The sequence below is a fragment of the Drosophila serrata genome, unplaced genomic scaffold (assembly GCF_035046125.1).
Source record: "Drosophila serrata isolate PLE 108 unplaced genomic scaffold, ASM3504612v1 contig_360, whole genome shotgun sequence".
Lineage (NCBI taxonomy): Eukaryota > Metazoa > Arthropoda > Insecta > Diptera > Drosophilidae > Drosophila > Drosophila serrata.
The window spans coordinates 929,030-952,586 of record NW_028257258.1 but is presented as its reverse complement, the minus strand read 5'-3'; the positions used below and the strand labels follow the sequence as shown (position 1 = coordinate 952,586).

Below are 23,557 nucleotides of genomic sequence, written 5' to 3'. Positions count from 1 at the left end.
AGCACAGCACCCTAAAGTCACGCCCCAACATCACACTTGAAATGATTTTGTTTTATTTTTTGTCATTTTTACTTGAAATTATTCTGTGAATGTTTTGGTTATATTGTACATTTATTGTGTTCCCTGGCGGGATGGCATTATTATCTGTCACCCGAAGGGCTGGAGGACCACGCCCTCCTAATTAGCATACAAATCGGCATACAGAATTGGGGATTGTTTTGGGCAATATATCGTATCCATTCAGTGAGAGATGAGCAGAATAATTCATGATCATTACAGGCGGTCTTTAGTAGGATATTTGGCATTGGTTTATCAGGGTCTTCTTTGGAGGTAAATCATCATCATTGTCTAGTTTTACTAGAGGGGATTACTCACCCCCTTATTCGTCAACACCCACATTTGGAGTGGTATTTCGTTGAGATCGGTAACAAAGAATAAAAAACTGTTGGCGACTGACAAATGTTCAATTTCAGACTGGTGTACATTTCGTTCGTTTTCTTTGCTTATTATTATTTTTTCTCATTTTTAATGTCAATGAACGCTGAAAATTTTCTTCATTTTTATTTAAAGTAGACGAAATAAATTGAAGACAAAATACAGCAACAAAAATAATAAGAAAAGAAACCAAGGGGACAGAGAAACACGCGCAAAGCGACGACGTACGACTCAAAAAGTAACAACAATACAAAAAAAAAAGCACAAAACAAAACGAAACAATAACAAAAAAATAAATATTCAAATTCTACACATTGTGCAAATTTCATCGTTGAAATACAAATTGGACTAAATACACTGAACGTTACTTACAGCAAGTATTTGCCGGATTTCAGGCGCCACATGAAAAATTAGAAAATCTATTTTCAGACTGCACCGCAAGATGTCACAATTATTCAGAGACTACCCGAATACTGCCCAGAGTGGTGGCATATAGAGACAGCTGTCCCCCAGTTCATCCCATCCATCCATGCCCCGGGGGGTTACGATGCACATGGAGTCGTTATCATTAACCAGAGTCGAGCTGAGCTTACCCACTTCCTAATACGACGACGTATCCCAAGCTCATCCATTGCGTATTCATGAACTCCAAGTTCGTGTTGTTTTTCAAATATTACACGGACGTTGATAAAATTCTAATAGCCTGTAAGAGTCTGTACGTAGTACGTAGGCCACATTTGTAGTTGTCACGTCCCAACAGGCTAATTGTTACACCTTGTTGAGGTATTGTAATCGGTCATTTCCACCCCTTCGCGTTTAATTGCAGTTTCGCAATTGCATTTCCCTAATGCAAACATCCAAATGTGTTGCATTTGCATGTGAATTCTGGCTATTTATGACTAATGGGGGAATATAGCAGGGGCGTCTATCTCTCAAAATGAGTCAAATTTTAATTATATAATTGCAAATATATATCAGCTTAGTATTTTTATTAAACTACACTATGGAAATTGTAATTGGTAAATAAATCAATTCAATTTAATAACAAGGAGTGTCGAAGAAAGTGATGTAGATGTGAAATTAATGTTAAATGATGTACAAAAGTGTGATAGGATAGGTTTTAAAAAAAAAAACAATGTTTTATGAGTCTGCTAATTAAAATTAGCTCAGATTAAGTTAAGTTGTCACAAGGCAAGGTAACAAAACACTAATAAAATATTTAATAAATGATAATAATAATGAATAATGAATAATTCATTTATTTTTAAAATAAAAAGCAAACTTAAATATTTTTAAGAATACTTTAAGATACCTTTAAAATCGATTACTGTGTGATTATTACTTTATTACCTTCTTAAACAAAGTTCTTTGTTTTAAGGAATACTTTCCGAGTAATTTATTATCATATTTATGTGAATAGAGATTTATAGCTGTAAGATGAGAATCTTTTGGGAATTGATTGATTTCCCATCCAAAACTATTTCTTCCAAAATGTTTTAGAAAGAGTATTCCTCTGTCGGTGACATCTTTCTCGCTTCTATGTGTATGTAGCACCTTAAATCTCGATCGCTTTTATGTTTTGGGTTATCAGACAGCCACTTTTTGGACTGGGTCTACTTGGGACAGCAGATAAGAGACGAGATAAATCTATTAGACTATTAGACAACGTGTGTGCGTTGGATGCAGCAACAACTTCGCCGAAAAAAAGTGTTGCGGCAGAGCAACGCTACTATCCCTTATCGGGATAGCGGAAACATATGTCACTCATATCAGCAGTGCCCAGATCTCATGCCCCCAGCCTCCTCCTCCGCTTCTCTTGACGCAAATGGGCTGCAGTGACTCAACTCGAACCATCCCAAGTACCTTCGACAAAATGCCCAAGTGCAGGTGTAGTTGTGCAGATGGATGTGGTTGCAACGTGTTTGATGGCTGCCAAACTGCAGTCTCCACCTGGACGTTGAGTGAATCGCATCGGATCGGATCGGATCGGGTAGTTCGATCACAAATCGAACGCCATCGAGATCGTTTAGCTGCGAATTTTGCCTTTTCTGTTGCCGGGGCTGTGCAGTGAAGCGTGTGAATTCAAATGCGATGGCCGCTTTCTTTGTGTCCCTGCGGTATTTAATCAAAATCAAAAAAGAGAGGCACAAAAATAATAAAAAACAACAGAAAGAGCAAAAAAAGCGAAACAATGTGGCTACAAAAAACGAGACGAGCACACCAAAATATCGACAAATCAACCGAAATTATAAAAGAAAGGCAAGAACTCGACACATCGATGTGGAATCAATGCAATAAATTAACTTGAATTTGGTTTTCGCTTCGCCAGCCGATTTCGATAAAACAGAAAAGAGAAGAAAAAATAGCATAAAAATCCAGCCTTAAAAAATAAATGAAATATCGTAAAACAAAAGAATGGCTGGGCACCATGCCAGAGAGGAGGAGGAGCCGGAAGAGGACGAGGACCACCTACCTGTCTATCCAGCAGCGGACCCTTGCTTATGAAATCCTTCTTGGGCGAGTAGAGCTCTGGCGGCGGTCCTTTGAAGGAATACCGCAGGCGGTCATCCAGGTCATCCGCCACAGTTGTTGCTCCCCGGAGACAACACTCCTCGTGGGATATCTCCTCGTCGTCGTCGTCATCGAAGTAGCCACCATCCTCGTTGCCTCCTCCGGGCGAGTCACAGACTGTGGTGCTGCTCGTCCGGCTGCTGTGACCGGAAGTTGTGGACCGGAGCGTGGCACTGTTATACGGGGCGGAGGCTGTGGCTGTGGCTGTACTGTGGCTTTGTGGTCCAGCAGGTGATGAAAGTCGGATGCCGCCGTGGCGGCAGTTTCCGTAACACCGGCATCCAGCCTGGACATGATTCCAAGCACCAGCTCCCGATGGCGCACAAGCAATACCAATATCTAATCAGCTGTGGCACGTGCAAAAATGCGCGCGAAATCGGATCACAATCCCCACTCTCTATATAGGTATATATTATATATTTATAGCAACGTATATAGCTGGGCTCTGCGTGCTGTGTGCGTTGGCTCTTTGGCTTTGCTTATTTTGTTAATTGAAATGCGACGGTCTCGTTCCGTTCCGTTCACCGCACCCGCCGCAAAAAATGAAACACTCTCGTTTGGTATTTGGATAACAGGGTATCAGCTGGCATATGCTGTGATTAGCTTAGATAAACTACTACTTTTAGTTGACTCAACTACTGCGGCGGTCTCATGATGAATCTCTTTTTTGCCGAATCACAGAATTCTATCCAATGCTAAGCCACTTTGCACATCGCGGTTAAATGCATTCACTTTCCAGCTGCACCATTAACTTGGTCACCTTTGGCATTCTCTGGGCCGGCTTTCTTTTTGGCAGTGGCAGTGGCAGTGACTCTTAGCTCTTTTTGCTGGCTTCTGGCGGCGAAGGTTTTGCCATGTCAGGTAAACGCGCGGATCGGATGGCATTACTGCAGACCGCCGGCGGCCATTCTGGACAGGAATCGGATTAGGGGGATTAGGGATCTGGATTGGGATTGGGATCGGAATCGGTTTCGGTATCTCGGAACTAACTCGTAACTTGGTTCTGCCGCGCGCGAACTAAAAAACAAACAAACAAACAGACGAGAATGTGTGTAGAGACTGACCAAGTGCTTAGGGCCAGACGGCGTGTATCTACATCTGGCGGTGTTCGGTTCGGCTCGCTCGAGTTCCCGCTGCGGACTGACTGCCGCCGCCTTTCGGCGATCGGCACTTGGAAGCGGCAGCTTGCGCCAAGCGGAACGCTTCGCAGAGCACAAGCTCTCTCGCCGTCCGCCGCCGACGCCGCCAGCTGATGTGCTTTGCGGGCACGGGACTCATGGCAGATGGCACATGGCACAGGGCACAGGCTATCCTCTTCAGCTCCCTGGAGGTAAGGAGCAATCAGCCAGGATGACACTCAATACGAAGTCTCTCCAAGTAGCTAGCTCCATAAACCCACTCCAAGTCGTTCCAATCCAAGAGAGAGAGCAAAGAGCGGCGCAGAGAGCGATCTGGGGAGAAAGAGCCAAAGCCCCAAAGCCCCAAAGCGTTGCTTAAAAGATCACAGTTCTCTCTTAGCTTCCACACTCCGCCTGAGCGTGGAGTTGCCAAGTAAAAAGTTATGTGAAATCTTAGAAGAACTCGAAGATAAAAGTTATTTCACACTTTCGCTCTTTCGCACTTACCGCTTCTTTAATGTTCAAGTACCCATAAAATTGGACAAATAAGCTTCTAAAAGAATCTTAAAACTTAGTTTTATACCCTAACAGAAGGTATTCTAACTTTTGTTAGAATGATTAAGCCAAGTGAACTTATATTTTTTATCAGAATCAACAGGTGAGTCGATTTAGCCAAAGAAACTATCTACAAATTTAAATCTAGAATCTATACAACTTAGTTATTGTCTAAGTTATAAGCATATAGCTGGAAATAAAATAATTTCTAAAGATTGCAGTAATCGATTTTTAGTTTTATAAAATTTAAACAACCATTTTATATATAGGTAATATTGGAAAGTGTATATTAATATTTAAAAAACTCTGTTAAACTTGTGTGTTCTTTATATCAGAGTGAAATATTAGAATTATATAATAACACTGGATTAAAATTATAAACTTCAAAGGTATACAAGATATTGCTTTTCGAAGTCAGTGTCCCTACTTATTTTTATTGATTTACAATTATACATTTTTCACCTCTATTGAAAACATTTAAATTGTAACATAGTCCACAGATTTACCCCACATAAAATTTCAGTGAAAAATAAACAGAATTTTTTATTGGACTTTTTAAATATAACTTTATAAAAGTCATTCGGGGTCTTTCTTTCGGTCCCTGGTTTTCGCACATGTATAGATTGGATTAAGTTTTTTGCTTAGTTATACAACCTTTAGAGATAAAAACTTTAGACTACTTATCTTTCCTCAAGATATGAGAGGCCTAACCTAGTAACAATTTTTGCTTTTGGTCGAGCAGATCAGATTGCAGATTCCCCAGTAGTGAAAATGAATCTGAAGTACAATTGTTTTGTATAAATAATAATGTATAATAATTTTAAATAAGTTTGCATTTGGAACATGGGATCGAATTGGGAATCGATCACAACAAACATAACAATTTAAATTCGGAAAGAATGTCTGCGTTTTCTTTAGCTTATCACCATACAAAGTATAAACTTTAAATTGCTATTTATTTACCTAACATTTTTTGTCAAATCAATCAGGCATGGCTATATCGAATCGGCTGTGGATGCTGATCAAGAAAATACATGATTTATAGGGTCGAAAAAGACTCCTTCACTGTGTTCCAGGCTTCTGACTGAAATTATAATCTCCTGCAATGTTATAAGCATACAATAAAAACTTTCTTTCTTTCACTGGGTTTATCTCAATAAGAATAATTCGTAGGAAATGGTTACATCATTTATGATTCAAGAACGGTAGATGATTCTCCTCATAAACTGTGACGTACTAGATGATAAGGTGGCTTCGCTTCTTAAAAGTGAGTAAGTATAAACAGAAATTGATAGACATAAGTTGCAGAGTTAAGATCCAACCAACTTTAAGTATCAAGTGCGACATCTGCTCTGGATCCCGACCAATGTGGGTCAAGATCAATCGACGGATCGCGTCAGTGGACAAAAATAATTGCGAACCGAGCGCCGGAGAAGTCTTCCACATAAATGTCTTCTATGGCAAATTACCATATGTAGCAATTGACCCTATTGTATACTAAATATTTTCTTTAATCAAACGCAGCAATAAGAATTAATCAATTAAAAGACGAGAGCTCGTTTGCCAAATTAAAATATAGTTGGAAATTAAAAATCCATTTCGCATAGCCACCAGCCAGTCGGCGGCAGCAATAAAACAAAAACCCAAAAACATTCTCAACGAAAATATGATGTATGTGCTTGAAGGCAATGGGGGTGTTGGTGTTGTTTGACTAGAGGCATTCTCTTCCACATCCACATCCTCCTCCTGCTTCTCCTCCTCCTCCGGCTAATGAAATCCAGCTGAAAAGCTGGCGGGGAGATTCCGGGAAGAGTTGCATTGATGCCCCACCAACTATGCGATCTGCAACGCTTGTTTTGTAATCAACAACAAAACTGCCTACTCGTGGCATAAAACAGCAGCCAAAATAACAAAAAATCTTACGAAACAACCATAAAAGTGTGGAGGCAAGCAGGCTATTCCAATATGCTTTTCCTCAGGCCGACCCATCCATGCCCTAACACAACCTTCCGAAATAATCCATGCGCTAAGTAAATGTATTTGTAAATTACCAATTAATTACAAAGTCTAGCAAATCCTTTTTTGAAACCATAATCCAGAGAGGGGCAGGCATACTGTCTGAATTAGGAGATATTGCTCAAAGAGTCGTGCCGCTGCCTTTCACATGTTAATGATCAAACGCACTCGAGGCGAGGCGGAAGCCACTGAAGCTGACCACAATGTATCTATCTGTCTATCCATCTGTATCTGTGGTGTGGTATCTATTCCAGATCCCAGATCCCCATCGCATTGTATCATCTTAATAATTAACGCATTTAGAGCATTAGGCGGCACGCGCTGCAAAATAGCACCATGGGATCTACAGAGACTTGGATTCGGATTAGTATTTCAGGTGTTCTTGTGCAATTTCGATCAATAGTTGAGACTGCGAATCGATCTCGTATCGATCGATTCTCGTGTATCTTCAAAAGGCGAAATGCTTGTGCTGTCAGACCCGGAGTCTGTTTATCCGTCCGTGCGTCCAACACGCGCGGGCCTCTTAGTCAATTGCGTCCGTTCACATACACTATATAGTATACTATACACTATATACTATATAGTACATTAAAGTGTTGGGGTGAGTGTGCTCTTGGTGCGTGAATGGCTCAGCGGCTTTTTGATGCTCGCATAGTTCCACCAATCAGTCACCCACACACCCAGTCGATTGATAAATATTGATCCTGATTGAATGATGGAAGGCTTGCGAAAGGCCTCAGACAGGCATAGCGGATCCACAGCTGGAATTATTGAGAGCTCAGGTTTTTAAGTTCCCCCTGACAGCTGCTCAATCAAATCGAATCAAATATGTGGGCTAACTAAACACAAACCTTTTTTTAAAGAGCTCCCCCTACCCTCAGTTCCGTGGTCCATTGCCAGCGGAGAGGAGCGTGGAGATCGAATGGTGATGTCTGAATTCTGGAAATTCGCAAAAATCAAACTCAATTACTTGCGCTGTCAATCAGCGGCAGGAATCGGAATAGGAATAGGAATCGGAATCGAGATCGAGATCGAGAGACATGCGTAAGAGGCGTTCGTTCGGCTCTACTCCCATAGACGGTGTATCTCGAAGATACATTTCACTTAACTGTATGGCATATATCATCCATTCAACAGCGGCATAGAGAGCCAGCAGCCAAGCAGCCAGTCTCTATGACAGCGCACACAGATGGCGATGGCGATGGCGATGGTGATGCTGAGATCTAGATGGGAATCCGGGGATGGCTGTGGAGATGAGATGGGAATCTCTGGGAGCTGGCCGACGTGCGTTGACCCTGAGACTAGCCCACGCCCACGCAATGCGCAAAATATAAACTAATAGTGGTTTATATATAGATGCACAGCGGAAAAAGATCGTCTAAAACCAGACACAATTCATGTTTACATTCTAATATGTTACTTCATGTCGAATAAGAAATTAAACTTTCGCCTTGACCAATTTGAATTTAACATATGTTGGGTAACGGATCGTTTCTGTTCTATAGTTTCATTAAATTTATTAACCCAATTTCGGAGGAAATGCTAAAACTAAGTGGCACTTAGTGGGCTCAGTGTCTTTCTATTCCTTGAGATGGCATGCAAATCGTATCCCCTAGGCTTGCAAATATTTATGGGTATCATGTGGAAAATACTTGAATTGAGATGAAATTAAAAACATTTTAAAATGAGGCAGAAGTACTACAATGGGAGGCATAAAAGATGAGTGCCCGCTGAAAGGCAAGATCATAAAGATCGAATGAATACACTATGTACAAGTACACACGCATGCATAAAACCATCTTTGAACTGGCGGCTATCCAGAGAAAGATATTAGACATCTGCAGATGGTAACTTTCCGAAAAGTATCATTGCGCAATGCGGTTCAACATACTCCTTGGCTCCTTGGCTTTCTGTAATTTCAGTAATGTTCGTGGCCAGTGCACTCTTCAATTGAAAAAATCACACTTACCGGAGGCCATTCAATGGATATGAATTGGTTTTATATAAGGAGCCAAACCCGATACCAGGGGCAGCATTGACCAATGAAAGAATGAAATGTATATTTCTTTCTGAATAATTCCCTCCGTTCATTGATTCCGAAAACGTAATTGAATGCAGCCATTAAACGCGCCGAATGCCCTGAGTGTGTGGATATTATCCAGTATTAGAAGCCAACGAAAATTTGTCGAAATCGCAGAGACCAGTTAGCATAATGCCATAATGCTCAACTTGAGCCGAAATAATGCTGATTCTGTGCAGAGTCAGCACTCTCTCCGATTGCACCGTCGACTTGATGAGCGGCTTATGGCTTATGGCTTACGACTTGCGGCATATATGTTGTGTTATGGCCTGATGTCGCATTTCAGATTTCTGTTGGCCTGATCGTTGCTTTTTTGGCATAATGCTTAATTCTTAATGCCTAAGCCTAAGCTTTAGTTCCACTTGGAAGTGCAGAGAAAGAAATATAGTATATGTTCCATCTAAAACCTTTTAAAATGTATAAACGCACTCCCTTAAGAATTCTCCCAGTGTAATCCCTCGATTGCAGCACACCTTTTGGCTGGAACCAGCTGCTGCTCCACTCCATGGCTCTTAAAACCACTCCAAGCCGGCTGCACTGCAGCTGCCATGACGAGCCAAAGCCCAAACGGCGGTGTGAAGATCACCTGCAATCGTTGCCACTCTTTGGACGACCCAGGAGAAGGCCTTGAACTCTTAACATTATATATTAGTTGCGGCGCATTTTAATTACGCCGGCAGCATGGAAAATGCTGACTTGGCCCAGACTTGGCCAGTTGGCCAGTTGCATAATGCATCATTCAGGGAGCAGGGAGCGGTACCGGAGATCGTCGGAGGCGCGACTTCCCGTTTCGGTAGCGCCGGCAATTGTCTCGATGATTTACAGGCATACCGCGTTGGCAGCTATAAATTGCTAAATGGCCATTACAGAATTAATTACACGACTGCCGAGAGGCGGGAGGCTGCTGGATCAGCCCCTTCCTTGGCTCCGTTGCACTGTCAGTCCTAATTGACCTTTTGAACAATCAGCACACGCCTAGAAAATGAATTATTATCTTGTAAATTGTCACGTATTACCCATGCAAGAGCGATATGCAAAGTAGAACCAGAATAACAATGTCCATGTAACTTGAAAGATATTGAATTACATTGGCCATTCGACATAACCAGAAGTTCCAAGTTGGACAAAGTGTGTGAATAAAGTAAGTAAATAAACTTTACAAAGAAGAAAGATCCGACTTGCAAGTACTTAAGCAACTTACCGAAAGACATCATTAATGTGATTAATTAACTGGTAATTTCCTGCTCACTCATTAAATCAGCAAGAAATGGAAATTATTCGCACGGTTTTATCTTAACTGTTATTAAATATGGACAGGCCATATACTAGCCAGCTTTAGAATCAATAAACGTCGAGTACTCTTGAGTTCTCTCATAACAATCAACATAAATATATATGTATATATAAATACCAGAAACAAATGAATAAAGTGATTCCTGCTATTCAGTTAACTATAAAATACAAAATTCTTATGTAAATGCCCAACAATTTGCATTGAAATTTCGACTTGAAAATGCCAAATAGTCAATAAATTGTTGGTTCGATGACTGCTTTTGGTATTGTGTTATTTAATATTATATTCGCATGTGCAAAAAAACCTTACAAGCCAAAATATACATATATGACCAAAGAGAATACATTTCAATTTCGATTATTTATTGTTTTAATTCCGATTTCCTGACGACGTTTTTGACATTCCAAAACCTTTTCCAACACTCGTCCAGTGACAGGTGGAAAATATTCTAGCTTCGATTGGAAAGGCACCCCCATCTAGAGTCCAAAAGCAACCACCATGAGTGTCTGGAGCGAGGGCATCAGTCTCCCTGGCAACATGGACACCACTCCAACGTATGAAAAACGTAAACAAAAGCCCAAAAAGAACTCCAAAAAGAAGCAGTCCCAGAGTGCCAAAGAGAGCAAGCCGGAGCCCATGGACGCGAAAGCCACTGCCAGTTACTTTAGCTTGAGTATCACGGGTCAAATAGTGTCCGCCACATTTCCCCTGGGTCCCGACAAGGAGTTTGTCTTCCTGCGCTACGAACTGATTGCTGGTCCCGACTGGCAACTGGCCTCCGGACCCCAACATGGACTCACCCAACTGGCCACCAACAAGAGTGGACACTTCAACGAACCCATTGTCTTCAACATGCCCATCGAGGTGACCTACAGGAGCACTAGTCCCTATGGCTGTGGGTAAAAGTATGTGAAATTAATGAGACAGTATCTAAACTTCTCTATCCGTTCAGGGCCCCAAATCCTTGTCAGCGTATTCGGTCGCAGTGGCCTGGGACGCGAAAGTCTGCTGGGTTATGCCCACATCCACCTGCCAGTGTTTGGTAGCCGTCGTCCTGCCGAGCAAATGGAGCAGCTACAGGCTCCCATTCTTATGCCCAAGTGCCCTAATATGATTGCAGATGTCACCAGCTGGTTGCTACGGCGAGAGCCGGAGCTCAAGGATCCAAAAGTGCTGCTGGATAACCTAAAGTGTAAGGGCCTGGCCATGGAATCCTACGGCAGCCTGGACTTTCAGCTGTCCTCCGTGATGAGGGGAGCTCGCAAGCTGGGCTACCATTGGCATGCCTGAGGTGGTGTGTGTTTGTGTCAATAAAACGTGAATTTGAAAAGCGTTTGTCTTAATCTAATTGGCTGGCGAAGGGCGGAGAAGGAGGAGGAGGAGGAGGAGCTGCGTGGCTGCCTCAAACTTGACCTTGTCCATGATGGCCCTTCGGCGGCTAAGACGGCTCGGAAATGACGCGCACTGCTTGTAATCCGACGCAGCAAATTTACGGCAATCGAAAGCCCAATTCTAGTCCGGTAACTTACTTGGGATTGGCCAAGTGACCAGTAATTGGATTAGGGCAATTAGTCTAAGACGGGCTGGACACAAGTGGCCATAGGTATAAAGACCTGGCCAGGGTTCCGCCGCAGGCATTAGCGCCGAGGCAGCGCCACCAGAGTCAGTGTCAGCCTTCCTGCTATGGACAGCGAGTAGTGGCCGCAGCAGAGTAGCCATCCGAGATTAGACGAAGCCACCACCGAAGCAACACCACCACCAGCAGCACCACCAAGTAGCAACCATGATTAGCCTGAATCCACCCAGCTACGCCTATATGCGCGATGGACGCAATCTCAGCCTGGCGGAGAGTGTGCCCGCCGAAATCATGCACATGGTGGATCCCTATTGGTACCAGTGGCCCCCACTGGAGCCCATGTGGTTCGGTATCATTGGCTTTGTTATCGCCATTCTTGGTACCATGTCGCTAACGGGTAACTTCATTGTGATGTACATCTTCACCTCGTCGAAGGGACTACGCACTCCATCCAACATGTTCGTGGTGAACCTGGCCTTCTCCGACTTCATGATGATGTTCACCATGTTCCCGCCGGTGGTTCTGAATGGCTTCTACGGCACCTGGATTATGGGTCCCTTCCTGTGCGAACTGTACGGCATGTTTGGCTCCCTCTTTGGTTGCGTCTCAATCTGGTCCATGACTTTGATTGCCTACGATCGCTACTGTGTGATTGTCAAGGGAATGGCCAGGAAGCCACTGACGGCCACAGCAGCAGTCCTGCGACTCCTGGTCGTCTGGATCATCTGCGGTGCCTGGGCTCTGATGCCACTGTTCGGCTGGAATCGCTATGTGCCCGAGGGTAACATGACCGCCTGCGGCACCGATTACTTTGCCAAGGATTGGTGGAACAGGTCCTACATCATTGTCTACTCGCTGTGGGTGTACCTAACGCCGCTGCTGACCATCATCTTCTCCTACTGGCACATCATGAAGGTGGGAAACTCTGACTGCTCTTGAAATACAAGTACAAAATTATTCCTATTCCCTTTCAGGCGGTGGCTGCCCACGAGAAGGCCATGAGGGAGCAGGCCAAGAAGATGAATGTGGCTTCGCTGCGCAACAGCGAGGCTGACAAGAGCAAGGCCATTGAGATTAAGCTGGCCAAGGTGGCTCTGACCACCATCTCACTTTGGTTCTTCGCCTGGACCCCGTACACCATCATCAACTATGCGGGAATCTTTGAGTCCATGCATCTGAGTCCACTTAGCACCATTTGTGGCTCCGTTTTTGCCAAAGCCAATGCGGTCTGCAATCCCATTGTGTACGGCTTGAGGTAAGTGTTGCTCCAACTACAATATTTTCTTACTGGTCAGATAGTTGTCAAATCAGGAATTCAGGATTCAGATTTACTAGATTTAAACTAAACCTACGAGCAAGTCTTTTCTTCGAGGAACTCTCTAGAAATTCGATGACTCCTCTTTGGGGGTTTTTCAACATAAATCTCTGGAAATTTACTTGACGAAATCTATGGGATTTCATGTGACACCCCAGAAACGAACACAGAATCTGTGTTATAAATTGGCTTTTTGTCACGAAATGCATGATGACATTTATAAGGAATTTGGATAAATTCGCCACAGATTATTTTAAAGCTCTCAAATTACAGATTCTGTGAGAAAATTACGAATTATCTGTTCTCATGCGGAAACTATAGAGTCAATTATGAAGTCATATTCTCTAATATCTTTTCTCCACAGCCATCCCAAGTACAAGCAGGTGCTCAGGGAGAAGATGCCGTGCCTGGCATGTGGCAAGGACGACTTCGCTTCCGACTCGAGAACTCAGGCCACGGCGGAGATCAGCGAGTCGCAGGCTTAAGCGGATGAGAGACGACGACTGCAGACGTGGGGAACTGACGGCTCTAGATCTACACAGACTCAACTATATATATTTTGCAAGGATACCTCAACGAAAACCCAAAAAAAAAGATGGCAATTAAAAATGTAAAAAAAATACTGTTAAAATACAACTGCAATTGATACAAAATCAAATTTCAAGTGCAAGTTATTCTTTGAGTGGAGTCTTTATACAATTCTCGACAAAGTTTGAGCCTTTATTACAAAAAAAAGAGAACTAACATTTCAAACATTTCAACCTTCTTGCCAAAGCCAGGGGATCAGAGGAATAGTAGTGCGAGGTCAGTGTCCTTTTCGGTATCAGTTTCAGTAGAATCGTAAATATTCTCAGTTGTAGTAGGTCTGCAAGCCGAGGTCTATCAGGGTGCCATTGTTGCGTCTTTCGCGCAACTCCTGGGTGAAGAGAGCGCGTCCTTGCAGCAGGATAAAGTCAATTAGCCTCCGGTCCGAGCTCTGACGCAGTGCATCCGGATCACTGCGCTTGCGAAGGTAGTTAAAGCAGCAGGTTCTGTGTGAAATGAAACCTATCTGTTAGTTTTTAAGGACTCTCTCGAAGCAAAAACATTCACCGAAAATGCTTGGTGCCACAAGCGCTGGCACACTCCTTGCCACAGGTGTCGCACTTGATGGCATTGGAGCTGGTGAGGCATATGAACCACATGCCTAGAGGGAGGAATCGGAGGAAAAGATTAATTTCAACTCAAGCTTTCAGAGTCACTCACATAGCATGATGATCTGGATGTGGGCCAGCCAATGCATCGTGTTCCTGGTCATTGGTCGGCGTTCTGCTCAAGGACTTGTGTAACTCATAAGATCCTCGGACTCCTCGTGTCCCGTTCAGTATCCCACAGAATCCGCAACTGAAAGGACCGACAAGTCGGTTGACGGGTTTATATACACTCCTTGGACAGGAGCAACATGCTGGACACCCACACACACACTCCGGTCTTGGGGCCATTCGAAGTGCTCAATGAAGCATGCGGCGGATGGATAACCCGGAGGACCACTCGACATGTGCTGCATAATAAGTAACGCAGACAATTGCAGCTTGCGCAACAAGTTTATGGGGATATTTTGGGGTTGCGACATGGGCGGGGGCATCGAATCACAGCAGCTGGACGCAGGCCGTAAAAGTTCTTAATCGAGGTGGATACTGGACAAGTTTTGCATATGAAAAGCAAAAATAAATTAGAAGAGGGTCTAGGAAGAAGTCACACAAGTAAACTGTTTAAAACTGACGATATTCGTCAAAGGGAACTAGCGCATTATACATAATGTTTATTAACATTATAATAATAAACTTTCTCTAGAGAAACTATTTATTTTCAGAACTTGAAAATGTAAATGTTTTGGTTTATTTGATTTCTTTTTAAGAAATATAACGACCTTTTTACGATATTGAAGCACATTGGGTCTGGCCACATTTCAAAATTATCGTTTTGACAAGTCTATCGATGTGGCAACATTGACGTAACAGCTGTCCGATATCATTGAAATCGATTGCTTTCCTGCTTTAAAATCAGTGTTGACCAGGCTGATAAGCTAGATTTAAATTGTCTGTACATAACGAATAAGATTTCGTTTCGTTTCGACCCGTTAGATACTTTTATATCATTGGAATACAAATGATGTTGACTTGTTGCTCTCTCTCGCTGTCCGCAAGAATCTATAAGCTGCAAGCTTCAAAAGCTTTTCCACTTTCAAAAATGCCAGATTTAGCCGGAAGTAAGCTAAGCTGCCAACAGTGTCTAAAAATCCAATCTGCTGATAAGATTTAATAATAATAATAAGAATACTAATAATAATAAATGATAATGTGGGAGCCACCACGACTGAGTGCTTCACTGCGCACCAAGACGGAGCTGGAGGCACGAAGCCGCCGTTTCAGTGTCCTGCGCCAGGCCAGAACCACCGCTGCGGCGTCCACGACGACAAACTCCCATGAGTAAGTTGTGATTTCACCATTACTGAAATTCCACTTAATATCCACAACTGACTCACGTGCAGGAAGGAGGAGCAGACAATAGCCAAGTTGCTGGCCCAAATCCCCGCAGGAAAGCAGCCGGCCGCCAAAGTGCACCTGCAAAAACTGCGCAACCTCGTGCAGGAGTGCATGGGCTATGAGGAGCAGCCACAGGTGGTGGAGCACGCCGCCTTATACCTGTTCTGGCTGCTGCTCGAGCAGCGGGTGCTTCTGGTGGCCACTAGTAACCGGCTACACAGCATGTTCGGCAACACCTTCGACCGGAAGCAGTCCCAGATCCATGACTGCGTCCTGGCCATCGGCGATGCCCTGGAGGAGCACGAGAGGATGCAGCTAAAGCGCTGGCAGCAGGCACAACGCAAGGCGCCTGGTGTGGGTCCCCTGTGGGGCTCCCACATCCATGTCAAGTGCCAGCCGGCCGAGTGGATGGACATCAGCCTGCTGACGGACATGGCTCCGGACTCCCTGCTCAAAAATCGCACCGTTAAGAAGTTCTCCATGCGGTACAAAGCCAAGTGTGATGCGGCGGCGACAAAGCGCCTGGACGCCGAGACCAGCAAGCTGAGTAAGGAGCTGCAAACGCTGCACGGAATAGCCGAGAAGTTGGACGACGAGCACCTGTTGAGTCGCGTGGGCGATATTCTCGGCTCAAAGCGCAGCAGCGAGGAGTTGCAGAACGAACTGATGGAGCTGCTTGGGTTCGATCACTTCGAGTTAGTAGGACAATTGCTCCAGGAGCGGGAGATGATCGCAAGGCAGTTGGATCAGTTTGCCACCCGATCTCGTCGAGTCAAGGAAGTGAAGGAGAAGCGGATCAAGGCTGCGGGCGCTGGCGGAGCAGCTGCAGAACGGCGGCCCACTGTGGCCAGCGCTGTTGTGGTGCAGTCGGCCCAGGAGAAGCAGTTGGGCAAGTTGCAGAGGCGAGAGGAGAAGAAACTGCACCGCATCATGCGTAGTATTAAGGACGACGAAGATCAGGATGATCCGGGCTGTGCGGTAGCCGTATCCGTCCAGCAATTGCGGATGCAGCACCAACGAAGACTGCTCGAGGCCGCCCAGCGGGAGCCACTGCTTCTCAGCACCAAAACAGCCAAGGCGGACTACAAGCAGTCGGCTTACAACCAGCCCATCCACTATCCCTACGTTTTTGACAGCCAGCTGACTGCAAAGCAGCACGCAGGCTTCATTGGTGGCAGCCGGATAACTCTGCCGGAGAATGCCCAGCGCATAGACAACAAGCAGTGGGAGGAGGTGAAGATTCCGGCCAGCGAGCCTCCACCCCTTACAGTTGGCAACAAGCGCATCCAAATCGAAGAGCTGGATGACGTGGGCAGGCTAGCTTTCGCCAACTGCAAGGAACTCAACCGCATCCAATCCGTGGTGTACCCGGTGGCGTACCACAGCAACGAGAATATGCTGGTCTGCGCACCAACGGGTGCCGGCAAGACAAACGTGGCCATGCTAACCATTGTGCACACAATTCGGTGTCATCTGGAGCAGGGAATCATAAATCGAGATGAATTCAAGATCGTCTACATTGCCCCCATGAAAGCCCTGGCCGCCGAGATGGTTGAGAACTTTTCCAAGCGCCTGAAGTCCCTACAAATCGTTGTCAGGGAACTTACGGGCGACATGCAGCTGACCAAGGCGGAAATGGCGGCTACCCAGATACTGGTCACCACGCCGGAGAAGTGGGATGTGGTCACGAGAAAGGGTAAGTGGACCAAGGAATCAAATGCAAATGCTAATTCAATTATCTTGCAGGCAGTGGCGATGTGGCCTTAATTAGCCTGGTGAAGCTGCTCATCATTGACGAAGTCCATCTTCTGCACGGCGAGCGAGGTCCCGTGGTGGAGGCTCTGGTGGCGCGTACTCTGCGGCTTGTAGAGTCCTCACAATCGATGATCCGCATCGTGGGCTTGTCTGCCACTCTGCCCAACTACATCGATGTGGCCCACTTTTTGCGGGTGAATCCCATGAAGGGCCTCTTCTACTTCGACTCCCGGTTCCGGCCCGTTCCGTTGGATACCAACTTTGTGGGCATCAAATCCGTGAAGCCGCTGCAGCAAATCGCCGACATGGATCAGTGCTGCTACCAGAAGTGCCTAGAGATGGTGCAGCAGGGTCATCAGGTGATGGTCTTTGTCCATGCCCGCAATGCCACCGTGAGAACGGCAAATGTGATTCGCGAATTGGCCCAACAGAACGGCACAAGTGCAGTGTTCCTACCTAAGGATTCGAATGCCTTCGGCCTGGCCAGTCGTTCGGTGCAGAAGAGCCGTAACAAGCAGCTTGTGGACCTATTTTCCTGCGGCCTGGCCATGCACCATGCGGGCATGCTACGCGCGGATCGACAAATGGTGGAGAAGTATTTCGTTGATGGACACATCTCGGTGCTGGTCTGCACGGCCACCCTGGCTTGGGGTGTCAATCTGCCGGCACACGCTGTCATTATCCGGGGTACGGATATCTATGATGCTAAGCACGGCAGCTTTGTGGATCTGGGCATCCTGGATGTCCTACAGATCTTTGGACGCGCCGGTCGCCCTCAATTCGACAAGAGCGGCGTGGGCACAATCATTACCAGCTACGACAAGCTGAACCACTACTTGTCCCTGCTCACCAACCAATTCCCCATCGAATCCAACTTTGTACAGTGTCTGGCAGACAATCTTAATGCAGAGATTGGACTGGGCACTATTTCAAACGTGGAAGAAGCCATCGAGTGGCTAAGCTACACGTAAGTCTATCCCATGCTAAGAGTATTCAGTGAATAACATTCTCCATACAGATACCTCTTTGTGCGGATGCGCATCAATCCCCATGTCTACGGCATCGAGTATTCAGAGCTACAAAAGGATCCCACGTTAGAGGCACGACGGCGAGCTCTCATTATGAACGCTTCTATGAGTCTGGACAAAGCGAGAATGATGCGCTTTAATCAGCGCACCATGGACATGAACATCACTGACCTGGGTCGGACGGCTTCACATTTCTACATCAAATATGACACCGTGGAGACCTTCAACGAGCTGATGAAACCCTTTATGAACGAGGCAGAGATCTTGGCAATGATCTCGCAGGCTCAGGAGTTCCAGCAACTTAAGGTGCGCGACGATGAGATGGAGGAGCTGGACGACCTGAGGAGTTACTATTGCAAAATAAAGCCATTCGGTGGCAGTGAGAATATCTGCGGAAAGGTAACTGACTTGCTCACAGTTTCCCCATGTAGATTTAATGCAACATTTTCCTTTTTCTTGGCAGGTTAACATCCTTATTCAGACATACCTCTCCAATGGCTTCGTCAAGTCCTTCTCGCTCAGCTCCGACATGTCCTACATTACAACCAATATCGGACGCATTGCTCGAGCCCTGTTCTCCATCGTGCTGCGACAGAACAATGCCGTTCTATCGGGTCGCATGTTGCAGCTGTGCAAAATGTTCGAAAGGCGGCAATGGGATCTGGACAGCGACCTGCGTCAGTTTCCCGCCATCAATTCGGAGACCATTGAGAAGCTGGAGCGACGCGGACTCAGTGTCTATAGACTCAGGGACATGGAACAGCGCGAACTGAAGGAGTGGCTGCGCAGCGATCGCTATGCCGACCTGGTAATCCGCTGCGCACAGGAGCTGCCCATGCTGGAGGTGGAGGCAAGTCTGCAGCCGATCACACGAACAGTACTGCGCATCAAAGTGGACATTTGGCCCAGCTTCACGTGGAACGACCGTGTGCACGGCAAGACGTGTCAAAGCTTCTGGCTGTGGATCGAGGATCCAGAGTCCAACTACATATACCATTCGGAGCTGTTCCAAGTGACTCGCAAAACGGTGTTCAGTGGCCAATCGCAACAGCTGGTAATGACCATTCCCCTGAAGGAGCCACTGCCGCCGCAGTATTACATCCGTGTGAGCAGCGACAGCTGGCTGGGCAGCACCACCTGCATTCCATTATCTTTCCAACATCTGGTGCTGCCGGAGCACCATCCGCCACTGACGGAGCTGCTACCCTTGCGCCCGTTGCCGATCAGCTGCCTGAAGAACGCCCTCTATGAGTCCATGTACAGCTTCACCCACTTCAACCCCATCCAGACGCAGATATTCCACTGCCTCTACCACACGGACAACAATGTACTATTGGGAGCGCCCACTGGCAGTGGTAAGACCATCGTGGCCGAAATGGCCATTTTCAGGGCCCTGAACGAGAATCCCAAGTGCAAGGTGGTGTACATAGCGCCGCTCAAGGCGCTCGTAAAGGAACGGATATCAGACTGGGAGCAGCGTTTCCAGCGCTCCTCCTTGGGACTAAAGGTGGTTGAGTTGACGGGCGACGTCACTCCCGATATCCAGGCCATACGGGAGTCCCAGTTAATCGTGACCACGCCGGAGAAGTGGGATGGCATAAGTCGTTCCTGGCAAACTCGTGAGTACGTGCAACATGTCTCCCTCATAGTCATCGACGAGATTCACCTGCTGGGCGAGGATCGAGGCCCGGTCATCGAAGTGATTGTCTCCCGAACAAACTTCATTCGCTCGCACACGGGCCGAGCCATCCGCATTGTGGGACTGTCCACTGCCCTGGCCAATGCCCAGGATCTGGCGAACTGGCTGGGCATCACCAAGATGGGTCTGTACAACTTCAAGCCTTCGGTGCGCCCGGTACCGCTGCAGGTGCATATCAACGGGTTCCCGGGCAAGCACTACTGTCCGCGTATGGCCACTATGAACCGACCAACCTTCCAGGCAATCCGTGCCTACTCCCCGTGCGAGCCAACCATCGTGTTCGTCTCATCGCGTCGTCAGACCCGACTCACTGCCTTGGACCTTATCACCTTCGTGGCCGGTGACTCTAATCCCAAGCAATTTTTGCACATCGCCGAGCACGAGATGGAGCAAATCCTGCAGAGCATTCGTGACCAGAACCTGAAGTTTTGTCTGGCCTTTGGCATTGGACTGCATCATGCCGGTTTGCAGGAGCAAGATCGCAAGTGCGTGGAGGAGCTGTTCCTCAATCGGAAGATTCAGGTGCTGGTGGCCACCGCCACCCTGGCTTGGGGCGTCAATCTGCCCGCCCATTTGGTGGTGATCAAGGGAACCGAGTACTTTGATGGCAAGGTGAAGAAATACGTCGACATGCCCATCACAGACGTGCTGCAGATGATGGGACGTGCTGGACGGCCGCAGTTCGACAACGAGGGAGTAGCCGTCGTTCTGGTGCACGATGAGAAGAAGAACTTCTACAAGAAGTTCCTGTACGACCCGTTCCCAGTGGAGTCCAGCCTCTTGGGTGTTCTGCCGGAGCACATCAACGCCGAGATCGTGGCTGGAACGGTTCAAACTAAGCAAGCAGCCCTTGACTACCTCACATGGACATATTTCTTCAGGCGTCTGCTTCGGAATCCCTCATACTACCAACTGCAGGGCGTGGAGCCAGAAAATGTGAATACATTCATGTCCAATCTGGTGGACCGCGTTGTCTACGAACTCTCTGGAGCTGCCTGCTTGGTGGAGCGCGACGGACACCTGGTCCCAACCTTCTTAGGCCGAATTAGCTCCTACTACTACCTGTCGTATCGCACAATGAAGCACTTCCTGGAGGATCTGCAGCCTGGCATGGGCACCAAGGAGGTTCTCCTAGCCATTGCCGATTCCTACGAATTCGACCAGCAACCAGTTAGGCACAACGAAGACAAATACAACGAGCAGATGGCCGACACGAGTCGCTACAGGCCTCTGTCCGCCTCCTGGGACTCACCGTACACCAAGACGTTCCTACTGCTCCAGGCTCATTTCTCCCGCCAGTCGCTGCCGAACTCGGATTATCTGACGGACACCAAGTCGGCCCTGGACAATGCCACGCGAGTGATGCAAGCCATGGTGGACTACACAGCGGAACGGGGCTGGCTCTCGACCACGTTAGTGGTGCAGCAGCTGATGCAGTGCGTGATTCAGGCACGCTGGTTTGACGCCAGCGAATTCCTCACACTGCCAGGTGTAAACATGGATAATCTCGATGTGTTCCTGGACATACCACACGACGATCACGACTACTTGACGCTGCCCGTGCTGAAAGAGCTATGCAGCAGGGAGTACGAGGTGTTGGCCAGGCCTCTGAGAGAAGTCTTCGAGGAGCAGGAAATTGAGCAGATGTACAAGGTAAGCGCTGGAGACTTTGAATCTATTTTGATTTAACTGAACCATCCCCTTTGTAGGTGATTCAAGACATGCCCGAGATAGCCGTGCAAATATCAGTGGAAGGCCGATACTTGGAGGAGGAGTACACTAAGCGACCGCTCTCACTTGTCGGAGACACCAAGGGCCACTGGATGCCATTGCATGCCAACGAGGACTATGTCCTGGTGGTGGATCTGCAGCGACTCAATGCCCAGAAACGAGCTGGCGGTAGGGGCTACACGGTACACTGTCCGAAGTATCCAAAGCCCAAGAACGAGGCATGGTTTCTAACCCTCGGCTCCCAGGCCAACGACGAGCTGTTTGCCATGAAGCGGGTCACCATTCGGGGCCAGCGTTCCTCCAACCGCATCTCGTTCCAGGCCACACCGAGACGTGGACGCCTACAGCTCACGCTATATCTAATGTCTGACTGCCTGATCGGCTTTGATCAGCAATACAACCTCCAATTCGAGATTATTGAGGCGAAAGAGGTCTAATCAAAGACGAATATCGAAGCATTCTGTAGATTCTTGAGGCTTAGCTAATAGGAAATGAATGTTCAAAAAGTAATCAATCAGTTGGAAAGTGTTTCCCCTAGCACAACTTAGATTTGTAAGCAAACTGAACTTGCGTATTTAATGTGTGATTCTTCAAAATATGTTTAACATTTTGTACCATTAGTAACTTCACACGAAGCTCATTGTTAACCGACTCCGTAAAACAGGCATACATTCATAAAAAACGAAAAATAAACTTTTTTTATTACATGAAAATTTCAATTTTTTCCCTTATACAACTAAATATATGCAATTTTCGTACACTTCGAAAATCATCGACTTTACATGTACTTTACATGCATGTATTTCATTCCGTAGAATGTAAAAACTAGTTTGTTCAGTTTCAGCACCAGGTGTCGCCATTCAATTATTTGGCTTATCTTTAAGTGCGTTGTTATTACGTGTCCAGATAATGTATAATAACAGTCGGATAAAATTGTTTTTTTATACCATATCAGGGTAATTAATTTTAGTAAGAAGCCTGTAACGCTGTTTGGAGTCAATTCCGAACCAACAAATCATATATATTCTTGATCTTATTTTTATCTAATTTTGTTTGTATTTATATATATTTATAGTTTTAAGTAATTTTCCAGCTTAGTTCAATAAAGAAATAAATCGATTCAGCCAGCGATTTCGATTGCATCTTAAAACCTAAATATTATAAGGGAAAATAAATATTAACACGAAACCTCCAATCTCTTAATCATTAATCCCAAAGGCCACCCGTCTGCACTAAGTCGCGTTTTTAATCATCAAAAAATATAACAAGGAGAAACCATTATTATTCGCAGCGAAAATATGTAAACGATCCCACCTCGTCCAGATGTATTGTTTACGTGAGGCGTCTTTTAATGGCGAGTTTTATCTGAATCCTGCCCACTTCTGGTCCGCTCCCCATCCCTCACACATGGCGCTGAGAAATGTAAGCATATTCCAGTGATTAATGCAGATGCCCACCACATCGGGCGAATGCGAATCCGCCCGCCTTGGTCCCTGAGGGGTCCGCTCCTCGACTGGCGGACTGGCGGATAAGGACCTGGTGGGTGCGCCAAGTCCCGCCGTCCTTCTCCCCGCAACGTTTGAGTAATTAAACTTGATTAATTGTCTAGTCAGCATGAAGGTAAAAATCGGCGTAGCCAAGATAACAAAACGGAAATGGAAATTAATTAATATGAAGCTAAATAAAACAAAAAGAGAAAAATAATGAACAAGTTTTCTTTGCCCGTGCCTCCTCCAAAGGCTATTCGATTGGGTATCAACCCAAAAGTATGTATGTATAATCAATAGGTCCTGGACCAAGACAGCTACCAATTTAATTTGCACCTGCCCAATTTACACATTCCCCAATGCAGTTATCCC

The 23,557-nt window shown here is 46.1% G+C and overlaps 5 protein-coding genes across 7 annotated transcripts in view; 3 read left to right on the top strand and 2 right to left on the bottom strand.

Moving 5' to 3' along the window:
* Positions 1-897, bottom strand: part of AdamTS-A (ADAM metallopeptidase with thrombospondin type 1 motif A) — a 31,774-nt gene extending 30,877 nt beyond the window's left edge. Inside the window, 1 exon segment of the mRNA XM_086838890.1 lies at positions 808-897. The gene's annotated coding sequence lies outside the window, so the exon portion shown is untranslated.
* B9d1 (B9 domain-containing protein 1) overlaps positions 1-11,399 on the top strand; it is a 39,291-nt gene extending 27,892 nt beyond the window's left edge. For 2 of the 3 annotated variants that reach the window (XM_086838893.1, XM_086838892.1), the window contains exons 3-4: positions 10,500-10,964; positions 11,022-11,399. In XM_086838893.1, coding sequence (XP_086695019.1) covers positions 10,568-10,964; positions 11,022-11,359 — 735 coding nt within the window. In that variant the 5' untranslated portion in view covers positions 10,500-10,567 and the 3' untranslated portion in view covers positions 11,360-11,399. Of the gene's footprint in view, positions 1-10,091; positions 10,332-10,499; positions 10,965-11,021 lie in introns of those variants that run through there. The other variant, XM_020962638.2, reaches the window with a different exon arrangement.
* Positions 11,400-11,702: 303 nt separating this feature from the next.
* Rh6 (Rhodopsin 6) lies at positions 11,703-13,618 on the top strand. The gene is made up of 3 exons (XM_020962637.2): positions 11,703-12,560; positions 12,620-12,900; positions 13,325-13,618. Exons 1-3 carry the CDS (start codon positions 11,853-11,855, stop codon positions 13,443-13,445), a joined length of 1,110 nt encoding a protein of 369 aa, XP_020818296.2. The 5' UTR covers positions 11,703-11,852; the 3' UTR covers positions 13,446-13,618.
* A 19-nt stretch (positions 13,619-13,637) lies between these two features.
* Positions 13,638-14,504, bottom strand: Trissin (trissin). The gene is made up of 3 exons (XM_020962640.2): positions 14,206-14,504; positions 14,053-14,146; positions 13,638-13,991 (listed from the first exon to the last, which is right to left on the bottom strand). The coding sequence occupies exons 1-3, from the start codon at positions 14,255-14,257 to the stop codon at positions 13,811-13,813; spliced, it is 327 nt and encodes a 108-aa protein (XP_020818299.1). The 5' UTR covers positions 14,258-14,504; the 3' UTR covers positions 13,638-13,810.
* A 489-nt stretch (positions 14,505-14,993) lies between these two features.
* Positions 14,994-22,411, top strand: obe (activating signal cointegrator 1 complex subunit obelus). The gene is made up of 6 exons (XM_020962636.2): positions 14,994-15,428; positions 15,491-17,181; positions 17,232-18,207; positions 18,259-18,667; positions 18,732-21,620; positions 21,677-22,411. Exons 1-6 carry the CDS (start codon positions 15,292-15,294, stop codon positions 22,133-22,135), a joined length of 6,561 nt encoding a protein of 2,186 aa, XP_020818295.2. The 5' UTR covers positions 14,994-15,291; the 3' UTR covers positions 22,136-22,411.
* The last annotated feature ends 1,146 nt before the right edge of the window (positions 22,412-23,557 follow it).